This window comes from Perissodus microlepis, chromosome 7 (genome assembly GCF_051167445.1).
Source record: "Perissodus microlepis isolate ML-2025 ecotype Zambia chromosome 7, ASM5116744v1, whole genome shotgun sequence".
NCBI classification, from domain to species: Eukaryota; Metazoa; Chordata; class Actinopteri; order Cichliformes; family Cichlidae; genus Perissodus; species Perissodus microlepis.
In genome coordinates, this window is record NC_140467.1 from 38,612,191 (window position 1) to 38,636,878 (window position 24,688).

A 24,688-nucleotide genomic window follows, 5' to 3' on the forward strand; every position below is an offset into this window, starting at 1 on the left:
ATATTTTTCGATTATTTTAGATATATTTATGTGTATGTATCTTTAACATTGCAGCTGTTGATGATTTTAATTACAGATATATTGCTCTGTAACTTGATCTATAATTGCACTAGAAATATAAAGTGCATGGAAATAGTTAAATGAAGTATAACTACATAAAACCTGAGTAAAGTACTTGAGTTAATGGTCCTGTCTGTGCTCTCATCCAGTGGTGGGATTGTACTCTAGTCCAATGCATTTGGGGTGCGGGCAACTAGAGAAGGAGAACCATATTTCAGAGGGACCATGTACAACCCGATTCATCCCTTCTATACATACCCCTGTGCACCATCTACACTGAACTACTGCAAAATTCTGGGTTTACATTTGATTAACTTGAGTGTGAACTATGGAAACAAAGACTGAAGAGACTGAAGAAGTCACTTGGATGTGTTGAAACGTTTCTCCCACTGAAAACGCTACGTCCAGATGAACAGACTCAACTTTTGGAGATATGGAAACAAAGGTTCTTCTATGTAGAAGTGCATGAATGAATACAAGAGGAGAACATATCATTATTTTATGACTGTACCAACTATTGTACTATTGAGCCAAGGAGTTATATGGTCAGCATCAGCACCACATTTGTTTACAACACTAAGAAAAGGAATGAGTCACCAGTGAAGGTGGAAAAACCTGTAACTGCAGGTGGAACATTTTGAGATGTAAATTTGTGAACTTCAACCCAATTTAGCACTCAAAGGTAAGAACATGGGACTTCTGTGAAACCATGAAAGACATGAAACATTAGAGTTTGAAGCTGCTGAAATCCAAGAATAAAGCAACAGGAAGTCTATGTGTAGTTGCACACCCTGAATATTTCATGATTACACCTACTTTCTCACCTGACAGCAGCAACTGTATATGATATAGATATGAAATAGATAAGAAAATCTATGAAATAGATATGGAAACCTCCACCTATACCATAAAAACCTCCAGAGCCAAGCACAGACATTCACACCACTTGCAACTGCATTTATTTTGAAAAATGGAGAACTGACTCCTACTTGGCGCAGTGTGTTTGACACTTCTCATTTAAGATGAGCCCTGACTTAAAAAACAAAACAAAACAGACTCGTGTTATCAGTCAAAGCTGCACACCAGCCAGGGCCTCCTTTCTGCATAGACTGAGGAGCAGTGACAGACGCATGCGCAGTGTGGTTGTCAGCGGGTTGGTTGGGCTTGTGTTTACAGCTCGGCTGGATGCTGTTGGCTGCTGATGTTATTTGGGAAGTGCAATGTTGTGCCAGCCGCCGTTGGAATAAAAATAAAAGTGGGAACCAAGGTAAGCTGTTTTGCACTTGCGCACGCATTTATACTCGAGGTTAAGCGTGACTGTCTCCCTGGTCAGGAGGAAATATACCTGTTTGTTGGTTGGAAGTGCCAGAGTAGCATGGCTAGCAGGCGTTAGCTATCCAGCCATAATACTGTAATGGCCTGTATGAACACTCTGTCCATCGCGGGGCCAGGCAGCGGATTTATCTTAAAGTTATTTGCAACCCATTTACCTAAGAGTTTGCATTGATTGTGTCGTGTTGACGGAAGTGTCTGGGGAAATGTTCACTGTGCGATTAAACATTTTGGTCTGACTTTGAGGCTATAACTGCTATAGCTGTATTAGCTAACGTTAGGCAGGTTGGTGAGGGCTAACTGAAGCAGTAAGTGAACACTGGAGCTAGCGAGCTTTGCACGTTTTAATCGAGAGAAATAGATTAGTGCCTGCTCAGGGACAGGTGTGGTTTAATAGGCTGACAGGTAGCAGTTTTGCCTATCTCCACATGGAAATGAATGTGAATGCTAAGCATGCCAGATTGTGTGTAGATGTTGCAGTTGTCACTGTAGTGCAGAATATGGACATATATTAATACTTATCAATGCACTCATTATCAGATCGGATCGGTCCTTCCGTATGTTATGCAGTGCGATGGGGACCTCATGAATAAAAGGTCAAATAGCCAAGCATGTACTGAAGGCATATGTGATATTAATATACAAGTCAATAACTTCATAAGATCAGCAGCAGATATTAGAATTAGGCTGACGGTGCTTTTAACGAGCCTTTCATGCTGTCATTGTTTCAAGAAGACGGAAACTTATAGTGCTATTACAAAGTGTCCTGCAGGTATTTCCTGTACTGTTATTGTCACGTGCCAAGGGAATAACCAGGGAGGTTATGAAGTTCTTGCCTGGAATAACTTAATTTATTTATTTATTTTTTTAAATCATACAAATATTAGGCAGTCTGCCCTGCAGGACCCATTAACTACCAAAACACAACCTTGGAACAAAACTAGCTGTTTAAATACATTAATAACATTCCGCAAAAGGCCTCATTTTTCAGGGTAGTCCCCTTTAGCCTTTTAAACTAACTTCGCTGACCCTGATTTCAATATATCAGAATGAGTGTGTGCTGTGTTACAGCTTCCTCTCTGCTCTGTGTTTTACTGTTAACATTGCACATTGTCAGTTCGTTAATGAGACAAGTTGTGTCAACACAAACTGACCAGATGTTATATGTCATATTCCTCTCACTTAATGCTGACGACTACTGTCTGTCTATCTGTCTGTGAGCTTGAACAGTTTCCATCAGTCAGCTGATTGTTCCTGTTGTATTTCCTGAAACTCCAGTATTACGAAGCAAAGCTCGCTGCATATAATGCATTCGGTGCATGCGCTCGATAAGAACAAAAAAAGCCAAAAAAAAGATTAGACTTTATGTAAATATTTGTTCTATTAACCATCAGCAGCTATATTAGAAGAGGAGGAAAGCCAGCGCATTCACAGCTATACTTTATGGAAGCATTATGTTATGCATGATGTGTTTTCCTCCACATTACACAATAACATACATAATGCTGGTTTTACAACAGATGCTTATGCACAATAAAGTACTTTATTTGTCTGATAAACAGACCGCTGTATGGAGATTGCTATGATTGTTAATTTATGTGGTGTTGATAATATCAGGAACCACTTCATTCATCACTTATGGTAATTAAAACTTATGTTATCTGTTTATCATTAATCAATACTTTTGTGACTTTAGGGACAACTTAAAAAGCCGCTGAGAGGCTGAGATTGGGCCGTGCCACTTCTCTGATATGTTATCTGGAAAATGGCTCACAGAGATTCTTTCTTTCCTGTATCAGCAAAGAAAGAAGCGACTTACTGTAAAGTGCACTTAACAATCAAAAAAGTAAACAGCGATCACAAAAAAGTGACCAATAAACAAATACCAAACCCACTCCCCCAAATACAAACACATAATATAAGTATATGACATTACATTATATTATTATTAGGCCCTTACACCATAATAATAAATATCAACCACTAAAGACAATAAAGCAGAGTAAAGATGTCAAACTGAATAGATTTTAGCGCCTCCCTCTATCACTACTGTTCAGATGTTTTTTTCCATATCTGGCTTTGGACTGAGATGCGAGTAACACCCCTCATACACACCTGTTTTTGGACAACTGATGTAGACTGAATGGCGAGGGCACCAACTGTTGTGGATTAGTGTTTCAGTGCATGTGCTGTGGGTGAGATGACTCTAATTCATACATTAGTTACATTTGAGTTCAAAAGTTCCCGGGCGTTTGATAACGGTTTCGTTTTGGGGGAAATAATGTTTCCGCCAAATAACCAACGAATTGGACAAGTCTGCATCGGCCTCAACTTTGCACAACTGGATTTTGTTGCATGTACTGCTTCTTTGGAGCTTTATGGAGTTATTGAGCTCATTTGTGTCACACTGATGGATGCATCAGGGGCAATTAAGGGTTCAGTATCGTCCCCAAAGATACTGAGCAAGTGTTTCTGTGGTTAGTGAATTACCTGCTCTTCTTCCCAAGTCACAGCTATCCTCATGTTCAGTGTTAATCAAATTTAATTAATAATTTTAAAAAAAATGTATAGAAAAGACCTGATTACCTTCTGGATTTTAAATGTTATGACTTGGTGGATTAGACGTATTTCCGTCCTCAGTTTATGTGGCTTCTTATTAACTGTAGGGGGAAGCAGTTTGTTGGTAAATAAATGTCTGCAGATTGTTGTAAAGCTATATTTAGCTAGCTGTACTGTACCTTGTATGGATGCAGCTGATTTGTATTTGATTCTTAATCATTCAGTTGCATTAGATGAATACCCACGTTGCATAAAACACTTGTGATACTCCATTAAAATCTGTGTCATCACCTAGGTGCACACAAAAACACTGAACACAGACCGAGCAGAAACTAAAAGTGGGCTCACTCAATCATCTGGACTGTTTGTGTTGAGAAGACATTAGCCTGATATCCGCAGACAGCTGGTTAGTATTAGCTGCCCAGCAGGGACCGACTGAATAAATTAGAATCCACATACTGTTCAGTCCACTTCCACGCCCTCATACTCTGTAGCTAGAGATAGCATCTCATCAACAACCACAGGCCGAGAGCTCAGATCAGTATGCAGATCTGCGCCTCTTGCAAGACAACATTGTATGCACTGCTCATGAGAGTTGTCTTCTGTGTTTTTTCCTTGATACTCAGTAAATAGAAGAGCTATTTTAAGGTTAAATACATAGACACACAAACCCACCCACATTTTTAGATGTGTGATCCAAAAATAGCACTCAATGTTAAGTCACCTGAAACAGAAACTTTGGTTGCATGTTAAAAGCAGGGTTAGATCATGTCATTTCAGCTGCTCATCTTATAAGGGTTGTACCTACCTCTCTATTTTTACTCACAGACCATTTGCACACTTCTTTTGAGTTATAGATGCTGTACGCTTTATTTCTTCCTTTTCCTTTCTTGCAGCACTGCTTTGTTTCCCTGCATCTGGGCTTCGACTTTGATGAGAAATTGCTAAATTTTTATTGTTAATTCACTAAACGACAGAAACTTTGACATACATATTTATCACTGAGGTAGGGACAAATGCAAAAGTGAGAATTCATATTCACTTTCAGTTCCATTTTCTGTATGTTCATCACACATAACTATTGTTGCATGCATGTTAACACACATCTAAGTGTCAGCTTTACTTTAAAAGCCATACCTCTATTTTTCAGAGACAACACCACTAAGTAAGTAGCTGTGAATAGCCAGTCCATGGCTGTAGCTCAGTATTTTACAGTGAACAAGTTTGTTGCAATCAGTTCTGTGTTTGTGAAATTAAAGGCAGGCCTGCCGTATTTTATTTAGTCACGTGAGATCATTTTATTGTTGAGCGCGAGTCTTTAGAGAGCATTCATACCACTTTATTAAACCAGGGGCCTCTGACCTGCAGTGAATCTGAATGAAGATGATAATTAGATGCTCACACAGTACAAATAAAATACAGTTTATGTGTGTGTTTCTTTGATTTTGCTCTGTACTGTTACACTCCCATTGTAGTAGATGAGCTGTTCTGTCACTTTTCCTCTCTATTGCTCCTTTTTTTCCCCTGCTATCTCCGCCTGGCTGAAATCAGTGCTGTGAGGCGGGTTGAAAAGGACTGTGGTGCAAGCCTGAATGCTCTGCCTGTGTCTGGCTGTGTCTTCCTCTCCCTCGTGAGGTGCACACAGGGCCCAGCTGGCAGCCCAGAACAGCCCGTTCAGCTGGATAGCAGTGGGAAGCAAAAAAAAAAAAAAAAGAAGCAGGCATGTGCTTCTAGTGTGTGTATTTTTACACATGGGTTAACATGGTATCCTCCTGTTTTCAACTTAACATAAACTAAAGTGTGTGAGCCATTTTAGGGGATACACAGACCTCACCACTTTACTACTGTTATCGCTTTGTGTTGATTTATAGTTGATAAATAAGTAGACGATGTAGGTTGTAGTCCTGAAAGAAGATACTCAAAATGAACCTGGCTGCATTTTAAGGCTAAACGTGAGCTTACTTTATTTTCCTCCTTGACAGAGTAAATGTAACTTATATTGGTTTTCACATTTGTAGCATCTCATAGACATGCACAGTATTCATGTTGAAGTCAGAGAACATTTTGGGAAACAAGCTTTGGAAGAACTATTGCCGCTTCATATCCATATGAACCTATGAAATATGCTGAACAGTTGAGTTATTGGATTCATCTTAGTGGCTTTCTGGATCCAGGGTGTGGGCTCTTCTCTTCTCTTCTCTTCTCTTCTCTTCTCTTCTCTTCTCTTCTCTTCTCTTCTCTTCTCTTCAACCTGCTACTCAAAACAAAGAATCATATAGCATATAGTGATGAGACATAAAAAGTCAAATTAAAGTTGACTGAACAAATTAGTTTAAATTTTCTAAAAACACTCAAGGTATTGGAAATGACCTCCAATTTAAGGCATTTTAGAACCCAGATAATTTTAATGGTCGGTATCCTGACTGACTGGCAGCGATTGTCGATCTTCTTGGAAGTGTACCAAGGCAGTGAAAAGGTTGATAAGGAACAGTGTATCTTGGCAGGAGCAGGCAGAGCTCTGTTGGTGAGGCTAGAAAGGAAACTGGGGTGACAAGGGAACCATTATAAGTCTTTTGGAGCCTCCTGCTAGTCAAAGTATTAGGTTTGTGTGTGTGCATGCACGTGTTTCTCAGTGAGTGCCTATTTGTGTTCATAATACAGCTGTCGGTGTGTTTTGTAGGGTATGTGACATCCAGCACAAGTGGGTATTTTTAAAAATGTATTTTATGTATGTATGGGTGTATATAGTATTGACTGTTGTATGTGCATAAAATCAAGTTTCATCTGGCTTTCTCAAATCAAGTGCAAGTCTTAGTATTTACCTTAAGAAAAGCAAACAACACGCTCTCTGGACCAGCAGGCAGAAGGCCTGACTATTAGACATTATAAAAAAGGTGGACATGGCTTTGGGGTCTGAAAGACGTGAGAAAACTGCCTCCGGGCTTGTGCTGACGAGTTTGTGGGCTTGGTTTCAGAAATAAGTTTCAGGATATGACTTATAATATCCAGCTTATGACTTGTAATGGGCAAGTGTTTAGCCAGTGAGCATGCAGTTTCATAAATCCACCTGTCACTTCTCACATCCAGTTTCAAAATGCTAAGATGAGCAACGGGAAATCGCTTCACAATGGGACTTCAGAAATCAGCGAGTGATGTCACTATAGCTATCCCTAAAGTTTATTTTAGCCATCTTTCCATAAGTAGTTAAACAATTTGGAAAAACAAAAATAAACAGTTAAAAGAGGAATAAAGATCTGGACGAATGAAATATGTTGCTGTATGTGAAAAAGTAATTGTCCCTGTCCTGATTTCTTAGGTTTTTGCCTGTTTTTACAACACTTGAGTGTTTCAGATCATTGAAAAGAGTTTAATGTTAGTCTAAGATAACCCATAAAAATTATTTAAAAAAATATATATAATTTAATTTATTAAGAGGAAACGGCCACCCAAACCTTTCTGGCCCTTTCTCAAATCTTTCAGCCCTGGTTGTTACCAGACCTGCTGGATCAGTTAATAGAACCTGTCTGACAATGTAAGGTAGGCTCATAGAATGCTCTCAGTCATTGACATCTGAGCGTTCTTAGGTGTCCAAAAAAGAACACAAAGGCTCATCTCACGTTTGCCTCACCATAATGATCCCCAGGACTTTTGGGGAAATTTCTGTGGACTGACAGTCAAAAGTTGGACTTTTTTGGAAGATTTGAATCCCACTGCAACTTGTAACAAACTGATACAGCATTTCATAAAAAGAACATCATATCGAAGTGTGATGGTCTGGGGCTGCTGTGTTGCTTCAGGGCCTGGGTTGCTTGGCATAATTAATGGATCCATGAATGCTGCTCTTTACCAGAAAATCCTGAAGGAGAATGTCTGGCCATCAGTTCATCCCCTGAAGCTCAAGTGTTTTAGGATTATGCAGCTTTACAGTAATTCTGAACATAAGAGCAAGGCCACCTCTGAATGGTTAAAATAAAATGTATTTTATTTATTTATTTATTCAAATGTAGGTTCATTTAAAAACTGTATTTTGTTAGATCTGAAACATTTAAATGCAACAAAACACTAAGAAAGCAAGAAAGGGGCAAGTACTTCTTCATGCCACTGTAATTTAATATTATTTTACCTGTTAGCTTTAATATGCACTACTTTCGAATTATGCTAGGCACTTTTGCTCTTTCTCTCTCTCTCTCTCTCTCACTCACACACACGTGCGCTCGTGCACGCGCGCGCGCGCGCGCGCACACACACACACACACACACACACACACACACACACACACACACAAAAGCCAACTGTGCTAAAAATGGACAGCAGCTGTCTTTGAGCCAAGAGTAGTGTAAACATCTGCAAAGTATCCTCAAGACTGAAAGCCTGCAGGGATGAAAGAGACTGGGGATTGATGCAAAGGACCGTGTCTGAATGCTACTGAGTCTGATGCTTAGTTTTCTTTTGGACTGGTATTTGCTTTACTTTGTCAGATATTCTCTTCAATTAATATTATTTCATATGGAACAAGATAGTTGCCAGACCAAACATCCAAACAAAATGAGAGTAAACCGTCATATCGCAGAAACCAGTATAGATTTGGCTTATTAATAGCTACAGTTAGTAGTTACAGTTAATTAGTCTTATTGAGGTGTCTATAAAGTATACTGGGATTAGAAAATCACCAAACTATGTATGAAATAACAGCAATGACAATGTTTTAAAATGATCTGCTCAGCAAAGCTATCAGCAGAGTAAATAAGCTGCCAAAGAAGCACAGTCCATAGACACGCATGCAACCGTGTTGTCTGTTGCAACATAAGTAGCAACGCCCATGCAGAATGAGAGTTATCATTGTCAAAGGAGCTTGCAAAGAAAAGCGTCTGGACTTCTTTAAGTTACTTGAAGACGTTTCACCTCTCATCCGAGAAGCTTCTTCAGTTCTAAGGTCAAATGGTGGAGAGTTATCATTAAATATTCTCATTATATACTAGTTCTAACGATATATTTGTGTTACTTTGTACCTACATTGTACATGCTAGTGTGGGATGTTAAAGTAGCACTGCATATTTTTGTTGGTCATTAATATTCAGAAAAGACAGAATAGATTATGACAGGTATGCATGGGTGCACCTTTTTTGATTAGAAAGTGAAACAGGTAGAGAAGGTAAATAGAGGTGTGTGTGTGTAATTTGTGCGCACAGTCCCTCATTACAAAGTGGGTGAAACATAGTTTCTAACTCCTTGGCATTAATTATGATATTTATCCAGTAAAGGTTAGCATAATTGGCTGTCAGCTGAATGGTCTTTGTGTTATGATTGTGTTATAGCTCATTCAGACTAGAGTCGAAATAAGACAACCTTCTTGCAACCAGGAAAGGTCAAAGGTTGCCTGGTGATTGTGTTTAACTTTGTCACATTTGGCAACTGATTGCAAGTAGTTGCAGCTACCAACTGGTTGCCAAGAAGTTGGCCATGCTGATTTTTTTTTTTTTTTTTTTGCTTTTCATACACATGAAACATAACAAATGTTAAATAAATCTGTTTATATGTGGTTATTTATAATTCTTTACTAGGAAAATATGACAATTCAGTTTAAACATGATCTTGTTTTATTGCCACAACAGGTCGCACATTACTTGTTTTACCCGACTCTGCTCAGATCAGCGGGTTGTTGTGTTTGTGCCTTTCCAAATAGATGTTGCCAACAGGGAAGTTGGCACACTAGTTGTAGCCTCACTTGATAATTGTACCTTGTTTTGCAACACAAATTTGAAAAGAAAAAAGCATAAGAAACAAAAAAACCCAGAATATTTAGATGAGTAATCAGATTTTAATTTCCTCAGAGTGGTTTGAAATGATAAAGAGAGCACTTTAATTTATATAGTGCCAATTCACAACAAGTGTGGCCTCAAGGTGCTTTTAAATTGTAGGGTAAAGACCTATAACATAAAAAAATCTCAATCAGATGGCTCTTTATGAGCAAAGACTTGGCAACAGTGGGAAGGAAAATCTCTCTTTTAACAGGAAGGATCCTGTGGCAGAACCAAACTCTCACAAGGGCAAGGGCACTCTCACAAGTCTGCCCCGACCAGGTGGGGGTTAGGAGAAACAAAGGCAAGTAGAGGGAAACGGGGCAAAATACACATGCGAGAGAACCAGTTTAAAATTATTTACTATATGAATGAATAAATGCACTAGTGGTGTATAATTATATCGAGAGTGAAAAAGACTTTAATGAAGAATAAACACTTAGTCCACCAGGGGAAACCCACAGCTGTCTAAGCATATTGCAGCATAACTAAGGGATAGTTCAGAGTCACCTGATGCAGTCCTAATTATAAGCTTATCAAAAAGGAAAGGTTTGAGCCTACTCTTGAAAGTAGAGATAGTTTCTGTCTCCCAAATCCAAACTGGTAGTTCTGCCTTCCATTCTGCCTTTAGAAACTCTAGCAACCACAAGTAAGCCAGCAGCCTGAGATCCAAGAGCTCTGTTGGGACAATATGATACTATGAGGTCTTTTAGGACATGGGGTCTGATTACTCAAGACCTTGTAAGGGAGAAGAAAGATTCTAATTTCAGTTCTGGATTAAATGGGTAAAAAGAAGATAATATGGGAGAAACATGCTCTCTTTCTTGTCCTGTCAGTACTGTCGTTGTAGCATTTTTGCAACCTGAAAATAATGCATTACAATAGTTCAGCCTAGAAGTGATAAATGTATCAGTTAGTATTTCAGCATCACTTTGAGACAGGATGTTTCTAGAATTAGTGATATTGCACAAATGTGAGCAGTGCTACAAATCCATGTAATACTCACATTGAAAGGCACATCCTGGTCATGATTCCAAGATTCCTCTATGTGTTACTGGAGCCCAATGGCAATGTCATCCAATGTAAGCATCTGTTGAGATGCTGTGTTTCTAAGATTTTTAGGACCGAGTACAATAACCTCAGTTTTGTCCGAGTTTTGAGGCAGAATATTAGAGGTCATCTAGGCATTTGTCCTTAAGAGATTCTGTAACAAACCACGGCAGACCCGGCGACGCATCCATACGCTTTTCAGCATTTTTTATCGGCTCTCGGTTGCTGTTCACAGTCACACGCACACACAGCTGCAGCTTTCCAGCTCGCAGCTGAACACACTGACAACAACCAAACCAGGACCACACCAACACCGTTGGGGAACGCCGGTGGCAGTGGCGGCGGTGCCGGCCAGGACCAGGCCCGAGCGGCCAGATTCTTCTTGCAGGCGGCGTGATGCCACCACCTGTTCCCACTGTGTGCCCACCATTTCGGCCACCATTCGGGCCAGCTCATCATAATTAAGTTCAACAAAGCTCGGACTCTTTCTCAGCCTGGCTAGAGTGCTGAAAGGAAACCTGAGGTTATTCCTGTTTTCTTCTAATAGTAAGTGAATTAATGTTGCATCTTTACAAAGGACTTTTTTTTAAATAGAGCGACAAATTATTTTTCGAAGTCAAATAAAGGTGAAACTCTAGTATGGGCAGAAATCTGTGCCATCAGAAACTGAATTTGAATAAGTTAAATTCGAATTTGAATTGCTCGGATTGAATCTGAATTGTAACTTGAATAAATGCTTTTACAAACTGAATATGAATTAGCCTAATTTGAAATTCAATTTATTGGTTTGAAAATGATCATCACTGAATTGAAATTGAATTTTATATTTTGAAAATGAATTCATTTGCTTTGAAACCACTTGCTGGCCTGGTTGTGGGTCCGTCATGCCTCCCATCCTGGGTTTCAGCACTACTGTGACAAACCACGGCAGACCCGACGAGACATACATGCTTTCCAGCATTCTTTATTGACTCTCGATTGCTGTCCACAGTCACACACACACACACACCACACACTGCTGCAGCTTTCCAGCTTGCAGCTGAACACACTGACAACAACCAAACACAGGACCCTACACCAATTTTAAGCTGGTGAGGCAGGATTGTGATGCCGTGCAGGTGTGTCCGCCTTCCCTGCCGCGGCACTGCCGACTACACTCCGCCACACATGCCTTTACACATGCCTGACATCATCTGCATAGCTGTGAAAATGTTCCTTCGAATGATACTGCCTAAGAGAAGCTCCTATAATGTAAAAAGTATTGGTCCCAGCACAGAGACCTGTGGAACTCCACAATTAACCTATACAATTAACCTATTGTTGTTAATTATGGAGTCTGAATTATTGTGTACTGTGAGAATATGACTCAAACCACTGTAGCGCAGTATCTTTAATACCGAATCTCTGTAATAAAGTATTGTGGTCTACAGTATCGAGTCCTTCACTAATGTTGCTTGTGTACTGTGATGAGCTCTGAAACCTGAAATTCTTAAAATCAACCATTCATCTACAGGTGATCAGTTAGCTGCTTACAACTACTCTTTCAAGAATTTTTGAAAGAAAAGGAACACTGAAGATTATCCTATAATTAGCTAAGACAGCTGGGTCAACTAGAGGCTTTTTAAGTAATGGTTTAATTACTGCCACATTAAAGGCCTGTGGTACATAACCCGTGAATAAAGATAAAGATAATAAAGTGAATACGGTTGATGGTTTTGAGGAAGTATTTACTGAAGCTAACTTTGAAAGATCAATTGGAGAGTTAAAGTTTAAAATAAATAAGAGCAGTTTTATAGGTGCCGTACATAATGATACATCTGTGGGACTGCTGTGAAAAATTTTCTTCTCTAATGGTGAAAATTTTAATTGTGAAGAAATTCATGAAGTCATTACTAATTAAGTTCAACAAAGCTCGGACTCTTTCTCAGCCTGGCTAGAGTGCTGAAAGGAAACCTGAGGTTATTCCTGTTTTCTTCTAATAGTAAGTGAATTAATGTTGCATCTTTACAAAGGACTTTTTTTTAAATAGAGCGACAAATTATTTTTCGAAGTCAAATAAAGGTGAAACTCTAGTATGGGCAGAAATCTGTGCCATCAGAAACTGAATTTGAATAAGTTAAATTCGAATTTGAATTGCTCGGATTGAATCTGAATTGTAACTTGAATAAATGCTTTTACAAACTGAATATGAATTAGCCTAATTTGAAATTCAATTTATTGGTTTGAAAATGATCATCACTGAATTGAAATTGAATTTTATATTTTGAAAATGAATTCATTTGCTTTGAAACCGTATTTTATCCTTTAAAAATTTAGCGAGAGCCACAGTATCCAGAGACATACACCGAGAGGATAAACCTTAAGCTGTCAATAATAAATTGCAGCCTAAAAATAACATTGATATCAGCAGCAAAATCACGTAACCTCTAATATAGACGTTTATTTTGGGTCAGTGTGACTGTGTTTGTGTTATCTCTAATAATCCAGATTGACCTTTTGTCCTGATACTTTCTCATTGTTAAACCTGCTTGCTTTGGGTGTTTTTTTTTCCCCCAAAGCAAGAAGGGCAAGGGCAAAGATGGACACTGACAAAAATAGATTGCAGGGTGAGTGATGAGGCAAAAAGAGAAGTGAAAGAGGGAAAGGGAAAGGGAGGAGCAGCGAGAGGAAACGGCCAGAAATGCTTATGGGTGTTTCCTGCCACCTCTCTTGTTTAGAAGTTACCTCATGCCTCAATACTAATAATAGAGCTTTGCCTGGATTTCCCTACCTTAATACTAATTCTTATCTCAGTGTGAACTACACAGTGGCATCCCATAGTCGTAATTTACCAGCAGAGTCAAAAGAAGTTGTTATTTGCAGTTGTGGTGGCTGGTTGGTGTTGCAGGGATGCATTTAGGAGTGCATGCACTGCAGTTAGATTATTTAGTGTGTGCTTTTACATTGTTCAATGTATTTTTGTGAACTTGTGATTCATTAGTGCAAAACCACAGCTGAGACTTTGTAGACGGAACATGGGTCAAATAGATGGTTGTAAAAAGTTGTCTTTTTCCTTACTTCCTCACTGTCATTCGCATCACCATAGCTTTGCAGTGCATGTAAAATCAAGCTGTTTTTGCAAACTATTCTACTTTATTCTTCTGAAGCATATAAAATTGCTTTAAATGACCCACAGATGCTTTTTCTCTGATTTTTCTGGTTTCATTGCTTCATCATTTTATTCTCTTGTCTATCACCTTCACTTGAACTAAGCTTCGTTTTGCGCTCTTTTGTTTTTTTGCTTTTCTCTGGGTAATGACCTCTTTCTTTGGGGTGTTCAAAAGACCTCTAAAAGTGAATCACAAGTACTTTCACCATTTTTAGAGCCACTTGCCTTTCTATAAGATGCTTTTCATGGATCTCATCTCATCATGACTGTTTTCTGCTTCTTTCTTTTTATTTATTTTTTTCTAGGGGATTTTGCTCATCATCTCCCACCACTTCCGCCTTCCGTCTTCCATTCATGAGCAGCGTGGCTGAATTTAACAGCGGCAGCCATGGATGACAAGGGCTCGGTGGGGAAGATTAGCGTGTCTTCAGACTCAGTGTCCACTCTCAACAGTGAGGACTTTGTCCTTGTGTCCCGGCTGGGGGACGAGACACCCTCCTCTACTAATAATGGTAGTGATGACGAAAAGACAGGACTGAAGGTAAGGTTGGCTGGGTGTAGGTACGGATGGAAGTACAAGGTAGAAAAGGGGGACTTGTTGGAGATTAGGTGCACTAATAGTCACTTAGGCACAATGGCATAAGGGTCTTCCCATTAAAAAACTTCCATGAAAAGCCTTCCACCTGACACCCCAGGAATCAGCTTTTTTTTTTTTTTTTAAGATAAATTTACAATTTTACATAAGTAGTTGAAAGTTTACTTACATATTTCTAACATTTATTACAAGTTAGAGGGTCTCAAAGTGGTTAGAGGTGTTCAAAAAAAATTTAATGCATGTTTTTTCCAGCATTTGAGCATCAAGATGACGGGGTATGTTGTAGTTTCAACAGCAAAACTGCACCATATTTATGTCTACGACATAGAGTAGCATAAACAAGCATTGGCACCCGAGGTGTGTGTGTGTTTGTTTTTCTTTTTTAATTTTACTGAAGAAACCTTTATCAAAACATAGTGAGTGCGTGATATAAGAGGTCCTGTCTTTATTTACACTTTTTTTCTTTATCTGAATTCACACTCATCTTCCAGCTGCAATTTCTTGAGGGTCATTCATTTGCTAATATAGTCCTATTTTAACACAACACGTAGGTTATGTAAAATGGAGAAACATTGGTGAAACGTGTTCTGCATAAGGGTCTGGGTCACAGAGGGTCAGGTGGGAACTTTTTTTTAGATTAGGCTAATTTTTTAATAGATAGATAGATAGATTTTTTTTTATATGGCCTGACCATTAAATTCCAGAGGTGTTTTTACTTTGAATAGACTCATTAATAATAACAGTTAAGATGGCCTGATCAGATAAGTAGAATAAACTGTACAGTATAAAGTAGGAAACCAAACGAGAATGTCCAGCACACTAAATGGTGTGACTATTATTACTATTATTATTCATCTTTATTTATTTGTTAGAACTATAACTCATAAAAAAGCAAATTAGGAATTACAGCTTATACAGATTCATGTTGCTAACATACTGTTTTCATTACTAACAACCATCTTTTTTTTCTTTTTTTTAACATCTAGCAGGGTTTGTTAATTTCACACTCTTAACCATAAACCAGCATTTATTGTTTTGCTTCCTCATTCTCACTTTGCCTTTTTGCCGTAGTTGGTCATAGTTGGTGTTTGTATTTGCTACTTTTAATGACGAAGCCCTTGGTGATTTGTGCACATCCACATAAACTGAGGGTAAATTGTCTGGTTAAGTTTCCCTGTGCTGTTTAGGCTGTAAATGAAGGATGTCATTCATGCATCCACCGCCAGATATTGTTGCCACTGAGTGTCATTAAGTTGGATGCTATTTAACTTTGGGAGACCGTTTCCCAACTGCTGTGTCAGTCAGGTGCTTGTGTTTAAATGTGTAATATGATATTGTGCTATAGCGAGGCTGACTTGCAGCTTGTTTTCTATGGTTGAATTCACTGCTCAACTTTGAAAGATATCCAGGTATTGTGGTGATATAACCTTGCTTTGACCCATTGCTGGGGAAAATATCGGTGCTTTGTGATGCGGGCGTGGCTCTTTTCACAATATAAAGACTTTCTAGGAAATAATTGTGACTGCCAGCCACTATCCTGTGTGTGTCCCTAATGGGTTCAGATTACCTCTCCTCGCCTCTTCCGCTCGATCTCTTCACAGGATGCATTTTGTTCACGTGTCTCTCAGTTTAGTTGTTATCATGTTTCTTTTTATTGAGTTGACTTAAGAAGCGGCCTCACACGTTCGGACTATTTTCATTACTGTATGTCACTCATGTACGATACCTGTTTGTTTGTAAAGAAAAGTTATTCTTTAAAGTTCCCAGAAGATGGCGCCAGCAGAGCATAGATGTTCAATATCCATTCACTAGAAAGTTGCTCTGCTTTGACCTTCTGTCGTGTTCTGTCTTTTGAGTTTTCATATTTCATTCATAAGACCAGTGTCTGTAAAAGCATCACAGCTCTTTTTTTATGGACAATAAAATCAAGTTTTTGCGCTGCGTATTTTGCCATCGTCTGCCTGCTGTCAGATGGTTAAAAAGCAGAACGTGACACACATCCTCTGTTCTCATAATGTAATGGCGAAATCACTCCATCCACTGGCACGCGGTCATCCTGACATCATGTTTTGGTTTTTGCCGACACACTCTTGTGCACATCTCCCTCCCAGTCAGCCCATCCAGTCAGCAGAGGAGTCAGTGTCTAAACTTGTTGTTTGTTATGCAGGTGATTTCTGAGGAAGGGGTCAGCTTTAAGGTCAGTCTCTTCTCTCGCTCTCTTTCCTTTCCTCAGCTTCTCTCTTGCTTGTGAATATTATTCACCTTTTTCTTCCTGTGATGTGATTCAGTGGTGATTCTGTCTGTGATTATTTGTGCTTTCTGTAATTTTGCCGTCTGTCCAGCGATGGCTTTAGCTCTTTAATACTTTGGATTTGATGATGTTAGAATTAGACTGTAGGCTGTAGTTATGCAACAGTCGCCCAGGCTTGTAGCGCTTCCTGTAAAGGCCCTCTACAGCTACACAGTTACAAAACATCAGAAGTGTGAACGTAAATATAGAATTGATAGCACACTTACGCTTGTTTAGAATGCTTTTTCTTTTTTTTTATCATGTTAATAGTCCTGTATCACTAAGATAATTGGCAGTGGTAGTATCCATCCTGCAAATATATTAAGATAATTAAGTCCAGCAGCAATGGACAAATGACCTCATTCTTTTCTGCCAAAGACATAAATTAGGTTTTACTCTATCTGTTTGGAAAAATGTTCTATATTTTTACATCATTTTTGTTATCCTTAAATGATCAATACAACAGTGACCCCTACCAGCTGATCTCCTTTTCTTATACAGCTTTTGGATGCTGCTGCAGCAGGCAGGGAACAGGCATTTACCTCACTTTGTGCTGTTTGGCCAAGCTCAAGGTTTCAGTTGATACTTTCATTTATAATCAGTGTTGGCATAACTCTAAAGTCTTGATACGTCCACCCAAAGTGATCTCAATACATTGTACTAATATTGAAATATACCTAAGATACATCTTTAATGGCCAAACTGAAACAAGTGATTCATACCTTAAACACGCTGCAGTCGCTCAAAATACATTTCCATGTCACTGTTATGGGCAAGGCAACTGCATGTTTCTGCAAACTGCAAAACGCAATAATAATACTCTTAATTCTGGTTAAATTGTTTGTTTTTTTTGTGCTTTTTTTGTGGTTGGGTGCATGATTATTTCTGTGTGTGTGTGTGTGTGTGTTTGTACACCTATGTGTGTGCATCAGATTATAGGCAATGGAAGTGAGCAGCAGCTTCAAAGGGAGCTAGAAGATGTCCTCATGGACCCATCAATGGCTGACGCTGGCCTTGCGTCAGAAGCAAGGATGGATGATCTCGGTAGGGGCGATCATGCCCTTTATACCACAGCGTCACCTGTAGCCCCAGGCACTGACCCTCTGAGCGCACCCCCACCACCACCCAAGCTGGAAATGGTGCTTCCTGTTCAGACAGCCCAAGAGAGTGAGCTGAATGAGAGGTCATACAGAGGCAAGTCAGGATGAGATGAAGTTGAATCATATTTATACCGACAATTTTACATCATATGTTTTAAACCATCCTGTTTCCTCATTCATTTTGTTTCCTAAAGGATGAGGACTGTTGCCATTTTGTTCTTGGTTTCCTTGAATTTCATGAATTTTGCCAATTGATGTTATATTTTTTCCTTAAGCTTCTCTTACTTTTCCATTCCTTCTTTCTAACCTCCTCTCACATGAAACTGTACAGCTGAAAGATTATAATAGATGTCATAATATTATCCTTTTCTTTCTTTCACTGCCTGTCTTTTCTCATAACTGCAGCTGATGAATCATCATCAGAAGGTAGTCCTGGCAGCCCCATCCCAGATGAGGACAGCGTCGTGTTCAGCCAGCTGACATATCTAGGATGTGCCTCAGTCAATGCCCCCCGGAGTGAGGTAGAGGCCCTCCGTATGATGAGTATCCTCAGAGGGCAGTGCCAACTCCCCCTGGATGTTACACTGTCTGTGCCAGGCGTGTCTGAAGGGACTGTCAGGTAGGGAGAAAATATAGATTTTCGGACAGTTATGTGGATTAGTTCTAATGCAGATGTCCAAACTTGGTACACTCTTGTTGCTTTTAAGAATTTAAACAACAGTAATTTTATTGGTGTTTTAACAGGTTGTTGGATCCACACAACAACACTGAGATTGCCAACTATCCGATCTATAAGATTTTGTTCTGCGTACGAGGCCATGATGGCACACCGGAGAGTGACTGCTTTGCCTTCACTGAGAGCCACTACAATGCTGAGATCTTCAGGATCCATGTTTTTCGCTGCCAAATCCAAGAGGCGGTAAGCATTCACTGATTATGCAACTGTCTTTGTCTAACTTAATACCACTATGTGGTATATAAGGCACTCTTTTCCAAGCTAAGGTCACAACAACAACTAGAGTAGCCAACCCCAAAAAGTTTGCAAGCAATGTAGTTGCTATTCAGTTAGTGAACAAAAGGGGGAGTGAAAGCTTCTTGATTTTATATATGGCACTGTCGTCTCTTCTTTTCACACTATTGCACCCCTCAAGTACAAATACATGTGCACACACTTGAGTTGTGGACACGGCAGCTCTGGGGGTGACCTGATGTGGCATTAGGACGCCGGTGTTGGTTTCTTTGGGTCTTGTGGGCCACGGGCACTCAATCAGTGGAGAGTTTGTGGATTCAGTCAAAGTCAAGTTTTCTGAACCTTTTGTGATTGCGATAATTCAAGAAGGAAGTCTGGGGTAGGACACAGCTCTTAGGCAGCATGGCTTAGGTTGGTGATGTGTGTTAAATTAACATTCACATAAATGCCCCAAAACAATTTCCTAGCCTGTAATGAGATGATTGGTGTATCTGCCGATTATTGTAATGCTGTGTATGCAGTAGGTTCAGCAGAAATGTAAAGGAAGAGAAGAAGGTACCCGCTCATGAAACTGGGTTAAAGCTCTGCTTTCAGTGTTCAGTGACCTGATTTCTTCATCATGAAAGCCGTCTCCTTCAGTGTCACAGTGAGCCCCCAGACACTTCATCCTGTTATCCAGTTTCCGAGACTCCCATCTGTAATACACATACTCACTAAAACACTGATGCAAATACTCTCACTCAAATTAAAAAATATTCTGGACATCTCTGTTCTCTTCTTTGCACTCTTCATCTTGCACCCACCCTTCTCTTCCTTCAAGTGCCATAGCAACAAACCAGTCCACAGCATCTCCTGCTTTTTTGGGCCTCCCATTCAGATTATTAGACTGTAGTGAGTCAGCCCATTGGTTACCTGTTCGTTTGGGGAGAAAGCTGCTCTTGTCATATGCATCACATCAGCTTCAACTTCACAGTAAACAACTCTTAAGACATGTTTAACAACTCTGTTTTCTGACCGAGGTCTTTTAAACTAACCATATGTATTATGGTGAAATGGCTCTTGCATTTGGATAAATACATTTTTTCATGGTTAAATTTGCATTCATCATTGTCCAGGGCCCTAGCAAGTCTTTCAATTAATTTGCTGAAAACTACCAAAACTATCTTTGTTCATATATAAAGAAAAATAACTCCTCAATTCTATTCACTCCACTTTTGTATCGGACCTCCCATTATGACCCAGAGGCTAGTTTGTAATGGTGATGCAGAGGCCTCCTGACACTCAAACCCACGCCTCTTTTTTTGTTTTTTGTTTTTTTTTGGGGGGGGGGGGGACGTTGACAAAAACTTGCCTCTCTCATCCAGAGATGTGTATCTATTTCTATGTAATTCACATCAGTTCAGCTCCAGTAGATGGGTTTTACAGAAGTATTCTAGGATCCTAAGAAGCTGATGCTCAATTAAAGTGAAACACAAATTGGCAGCTGAAGCTGATTTTTACCGTGACATCATTTAAGAATGTCTCAAAGCTTCGTGTGCACGGAAAGTACATGAAGAAAGAAAAAGCTGGCAAGTGTGAAAAAACATCCCGGGTGGAAATAAAAACAGTGTAACAAGACATTTAACACGCACCAGATCCTTAAAGGCTGCATTTTTTAGATAAGGATCAAATCCAAACTTCTTATGTAATCGATTTCACAAGTTTGAGTTGAGATCAGGGACGGACTCTTTGAATGAAACTCCAGTTGTTGGGAGTAAAGGATGAAATAGTTGCCCTTTTGTTTTTGACAGCCTCTTTTGCAGAGAAAACCTGGTATTAGTTGATAAGACCTTAATGCTATTTTGGCTTGTGTGGGGCTATTTGAAAAGCACTCTGTATCAAACTAAGTTCTGCCTGCCCCGATTAGTTCTGGCGTACAACTGCCTACAGAGTTCCTTCGTGAAAAATGAAGATGTTGACAGCTGATCAGTTTTAAGCAGCACAGAACAACAGTCCCATTGTATTACATGTACCAATACAGGGGGTAATTCCCCCCCCCCATCTAGCTCTACTCATCCCCCATCTCTTACATCCTGTCCAGTGTTGTTTCTCAATAAATAGACCTCCTGCGATCTCCTAACATCCCTGTACTGTACCAGAGATAAAACAAAGACTTTCTGTAGCAGAGGTTAGAAGCTGCTTTGTACTCTGGTCTCGTGAAAGAGCAGAAGAGCATTGTTATTTATTGATAACAGCACTTTCCCCCACCCCACCCCTCTAGTCACTGACCCCCCATGAGCGGTGCTGTTTACCAGAATTAGAAATGATCCAAAACCACTCTGCAGTGGTCCTCTAGTTGGGGGGATAGCTCTGTTTATTATCAGCCACATATGTCTCTTTAGTAGTAAGTGGACAGATAAAAAAACTTTGCTAGCTGTGAAACCTGTGCATTTAAAGTCCCCTCAGTGGAGACGATGTAAATAAATTATTACCACCTTGTGTTTTCACACTTGGCAGTCTCAAGCTCTGTCTCTAGCTCTTGCTCCTCTTGAGACTTGGCAAACCTCTGGTACAGCTTGCTTTATGTTACACAGGAACAACACCCCCACACTCAAAGTTCAAAATTAAATACAATTCAAAATGGTTAATCTGCTGAAGGTCTCTTCTGTTCCTCATAAATATGACCAGACAAATTCCACTTCCACCACTTGAACTATCCTTGCTTATTGTCTATGGTTACAGCACAGGAAACATAAATCATTTGGCTGGAAAGCTTTAGCTTGTTAGTATTCTTCCTCTTTAACACTTTCAGTTTTTTTACTTTGCAACTGTTATCTTGTGTTTATACGATGTTTTGTTGAGTTTGCCTGTGTTTTTTCTTTGACACTCTAAATTATATGTCTGTGTTAGAAGACCTTTAAATTTATATTGTCTTTTGGGATAGATATTCATTGTGCGCATTTACTTTGCTCCTGCAGGTTAGTAGGATACTGTACAGCTTTGCCACAGCCTTTCGGCGGTCAGCTAAGAGGGCAGTTCTGTCGTCTCAGCAGGCTCCCCCTCTCACCCCTGACAGTGACTTGTTTACATTTACTGTCAGCCTGGAGATTAGGGAGGACGATGGCAAGGGTACTTTCAGGTGGGAGTCACATTCACTCATCATGCATTCTAATTTTTAATCCATCATTGAATTCAAAAGTGCAATTTTAGCTGTCTATTGGAGTATAAAATGTTTTAATCAACATATTACACATATAAATACAGGAGCATACATCCTTAATTTTAAGAATGAACTTTTTGTTGTTGTTGTTTTTTACTACTAAAGTCCCAAACCTTTCTGGGATGGGTGCTGCCCATGAGGGGAAGCATCCCCTGATTGGTTTGGGTAAAAATGATGAAAGGAACTGTGCACTGATTTATTTAAAAAAAGAAAAGAAAAAAGTATTCTTTGGTCTCTGATGTTAACCAATCAAACACACTTTTTACCGCAAGATATAACAACAGAAAGTTCCTGTGTTTGTTTTCATCAATCCTTCTTCACAGGTTGTTTTTATTTTATTCTCCCATAGTCCCGACTTACTTCTATGTGATGACAAGCAGCCCAAAGGGTCAGGTTATTTGGAAAACAAAATAAAACAAACAAAAATATGCCCGTGGATATTTTTAGCCGACTCGTATTTCCTCCTTATTAGCATTGGGTTATTTTTAGTGTTCCAACTTCCAAGCAAGCGGCTTCTACATGCAGGAACTCATGGCCTGCTTTTGTTTTTTCTTTGATAAAATTAAATTAGCAAGCATCTGAAGACACTTTTAATGTTGACATATATTCTGTAACAATAACATTTCACATTTTGAAATAGTTTTTCCTTCTCTACAGTGTAAATAATCCCATCGATCTGAAGTCATACAGCAGATTTACAATATAAATTGATGATAGTGGGGCTTCTGTTTTTTTTTTTGTGGGGGGGTTGGTCGGGATGAAAAGTGAGAAATTCCAGCTTGTAGACACGCTGTATTTAAGTAATGCTAAGGTTTAAGTATTAGACTGTAAAAATATTTCTTCTTTTTCCACATCCAGCGCTGTGGCAAAAGACAAGGACAAGCAAAGCTTCAAGCTGCGTGCAGGACTGGACAAGAAAATTGTCATCTATGTTCAGCAAACCTCAAATAAAGAACTGGCTATTGAGAGGTAAGATAAAGAGTTAAAACACTTATACTCTCATGCACACACATCTTCAGAATATAGCCTTATAGGTCAGCATTTTACTAAGCAGTGCCCTGGAGTCCTCATGATTAAGTGTTTTTGTGAATTTTAGTTTCATGCAGTGATCAAATATGTCTAAATTTCTCATAAATGATGGTCGTGCTCAGAGGCATTGAAGGTCTTTTTGTTCAGAGTTCTTTTTAAGTTGTTTCTAATTAACTGAGAGAAGTGGAGTGGTTTCAGATGAGTTATTTTAAAAAAAGAAAGAAGAAAGAAAAGAGGAGAAAAAACCACACGAGGTGGCTCTTAACTTGATAAAAGAATGTGGAAACAATCTAAGTTCATGTAAACGGCCATAAATGTCCATAAAGTTGACCAGACATTCTTAAGAAGTAAGTCACTCTGTAATAAACACCTTCACATCCGTATGTCAGTCCATGTCAAGAACCGTTGTTAGGTGGTGATCGAGGTCAGTCTGTCTCCGACGCGCCTCATTTTCCACACTTTAATAAATCAGTGGAAATTTAAACATTTCTTTACCTTTTTTGCAGACTTTCATCCTCGCCATGATTTGTTCTTGATTTGTGAACCTAGAGAAGGTGACGATTTTAGTGGAGTGTTTAACGTTCTCCGTGCTCTGGTCTGTGTTAGAGGATCATTTCAGGAAGCTATTATTGGTAACATGTGTGACCTTTTTTTTTTTTTTTTTTAAACAATTTTTATTTTTTTTATTTTTGAGAGATTCATAGTGGTATGCCTCGCGTTTCTTTCCCCCTTATGTAATCATATTCCTAGCACATTTTTCTTTCTCTATATGTGCTTTCCTTAGGTGTTTTGGACTCCTGCTCAGCCCTGGGAAAAATGTGAAGAACAGTGACATGCACTTGCTAGACCTGGTGGGCCCCTTTTTCACTTTTCTATGTGTATATATGCGTTTGTTGTTCTGTTTTTGCTAACTTCTTGAGACTTGTACCTCCTCAGGAGTCAATGGGAAAGAGCTCAGACGGGAAGTCTTACATCATCACAGGAAGTTGGAACCCCAACACGCCTCAGTTCCAGGCTGTGAATGAGGAAACGCCTAAAGGTAGGAGCCAAGAATCAATTTAAGATTTATATAAGACATAAATAGTTTTCATTAGTGATTATTTCCTTAGTTTATTGGCTTGCTGGCTGTTTATTCACTCATATTTCACGCCAGTATGTGACAGAAGTATTTGAATGTGGTGGTTATTAACAGAACTTTTCCCAAGCCAAGCTGTAGAGAAATAAAGGATATAATAAATGGACATTGTAAAAAGGAATGATAACGATAACAGTTGTTTTCAATATATTAATTACTTGTAGATGGAAAATTCGGTCAGTAAGTACAGATAATATTGTAACTTCTGTCTTTTTTTCCCCCTTCAGATAAATTCATGTACATGACAACAGCAGTGGACCTGGTGATTACAGAGGTGGAAGAGCCCGTTCGTTTTCTTCTGGAGACGAGGGTCAGAGTGTGCTCCCCAAACGACAGGCTGTTCTGGCCCTTCAGCAAGCGCAGCTACACCGAGACTTTCTACCTTAAACTGCGACAGGTTTGTCAAATCATGAAGCAATCTG

The 24,688-nt window shown here is 39.3% G+C and overlaps 1 protein-coding gene across 4 annotated transcripts in view; it reads left to right on the top strand.

Moving 5' to 3' along the window:
* The first annotated feature begins 1,200 nt into the window (after positions 1-1,200).
* The window catches only part of rabgap1 (RAB GTPase activating protein 1), a 75,275-nt gene continuing 51,787 nt past the window's right edge, over positions 1,201-24,688 (top strand). Inside the window, exons 1-11 of one of the 4 annotated variants that reach the window (XM_084934939.1) lie at positions 1,213-1,327; positions 14,254-14,489; positions 16,711-16,740; positions 17,766-18,027; positions 18,339-18,552; positions 18,678-18,852; positions 21,861-22,021; positions 22,961-23,071; positions 23,916-23,982; positions 24,068-24,170; positions 24,494-24,663. In XM_084934939.1, the coding sequence (XP_084791065.1) occupies positions 14,337-14,489; positions 16,711-16,740; positions 17,766-18,027; positions 18,339-18,552; positions 18,678-18,852; positions 21,861-22,021; positions 22,961-23,071; positions 23,916-23,982; positions 24,068-24,170; positions 24,494-24,663 (1,446 nt within the window). In that variant the 5' untranslated portion in view covers positions 1,213-1,327; positions 14,254-14,336. Of the gene's footprint in view, positions 1,328-14,253; positions 14,490-16,710; positions 16,741-17,765; positions 18,028-18,338; positions 18,553-18,677; positions 18,853-21,860; positions 22,022-22,960; positions 23,072-23,915; positions 23,983-24,067; positions 24,171-24,493; positions 24,664-24,688 lie in introns of all 4 variants that reach the window. The other 3 variants (XM_084934941.1, XM_084934940.1, XM_084934942.1) reach the window with 3 other exon arrangements.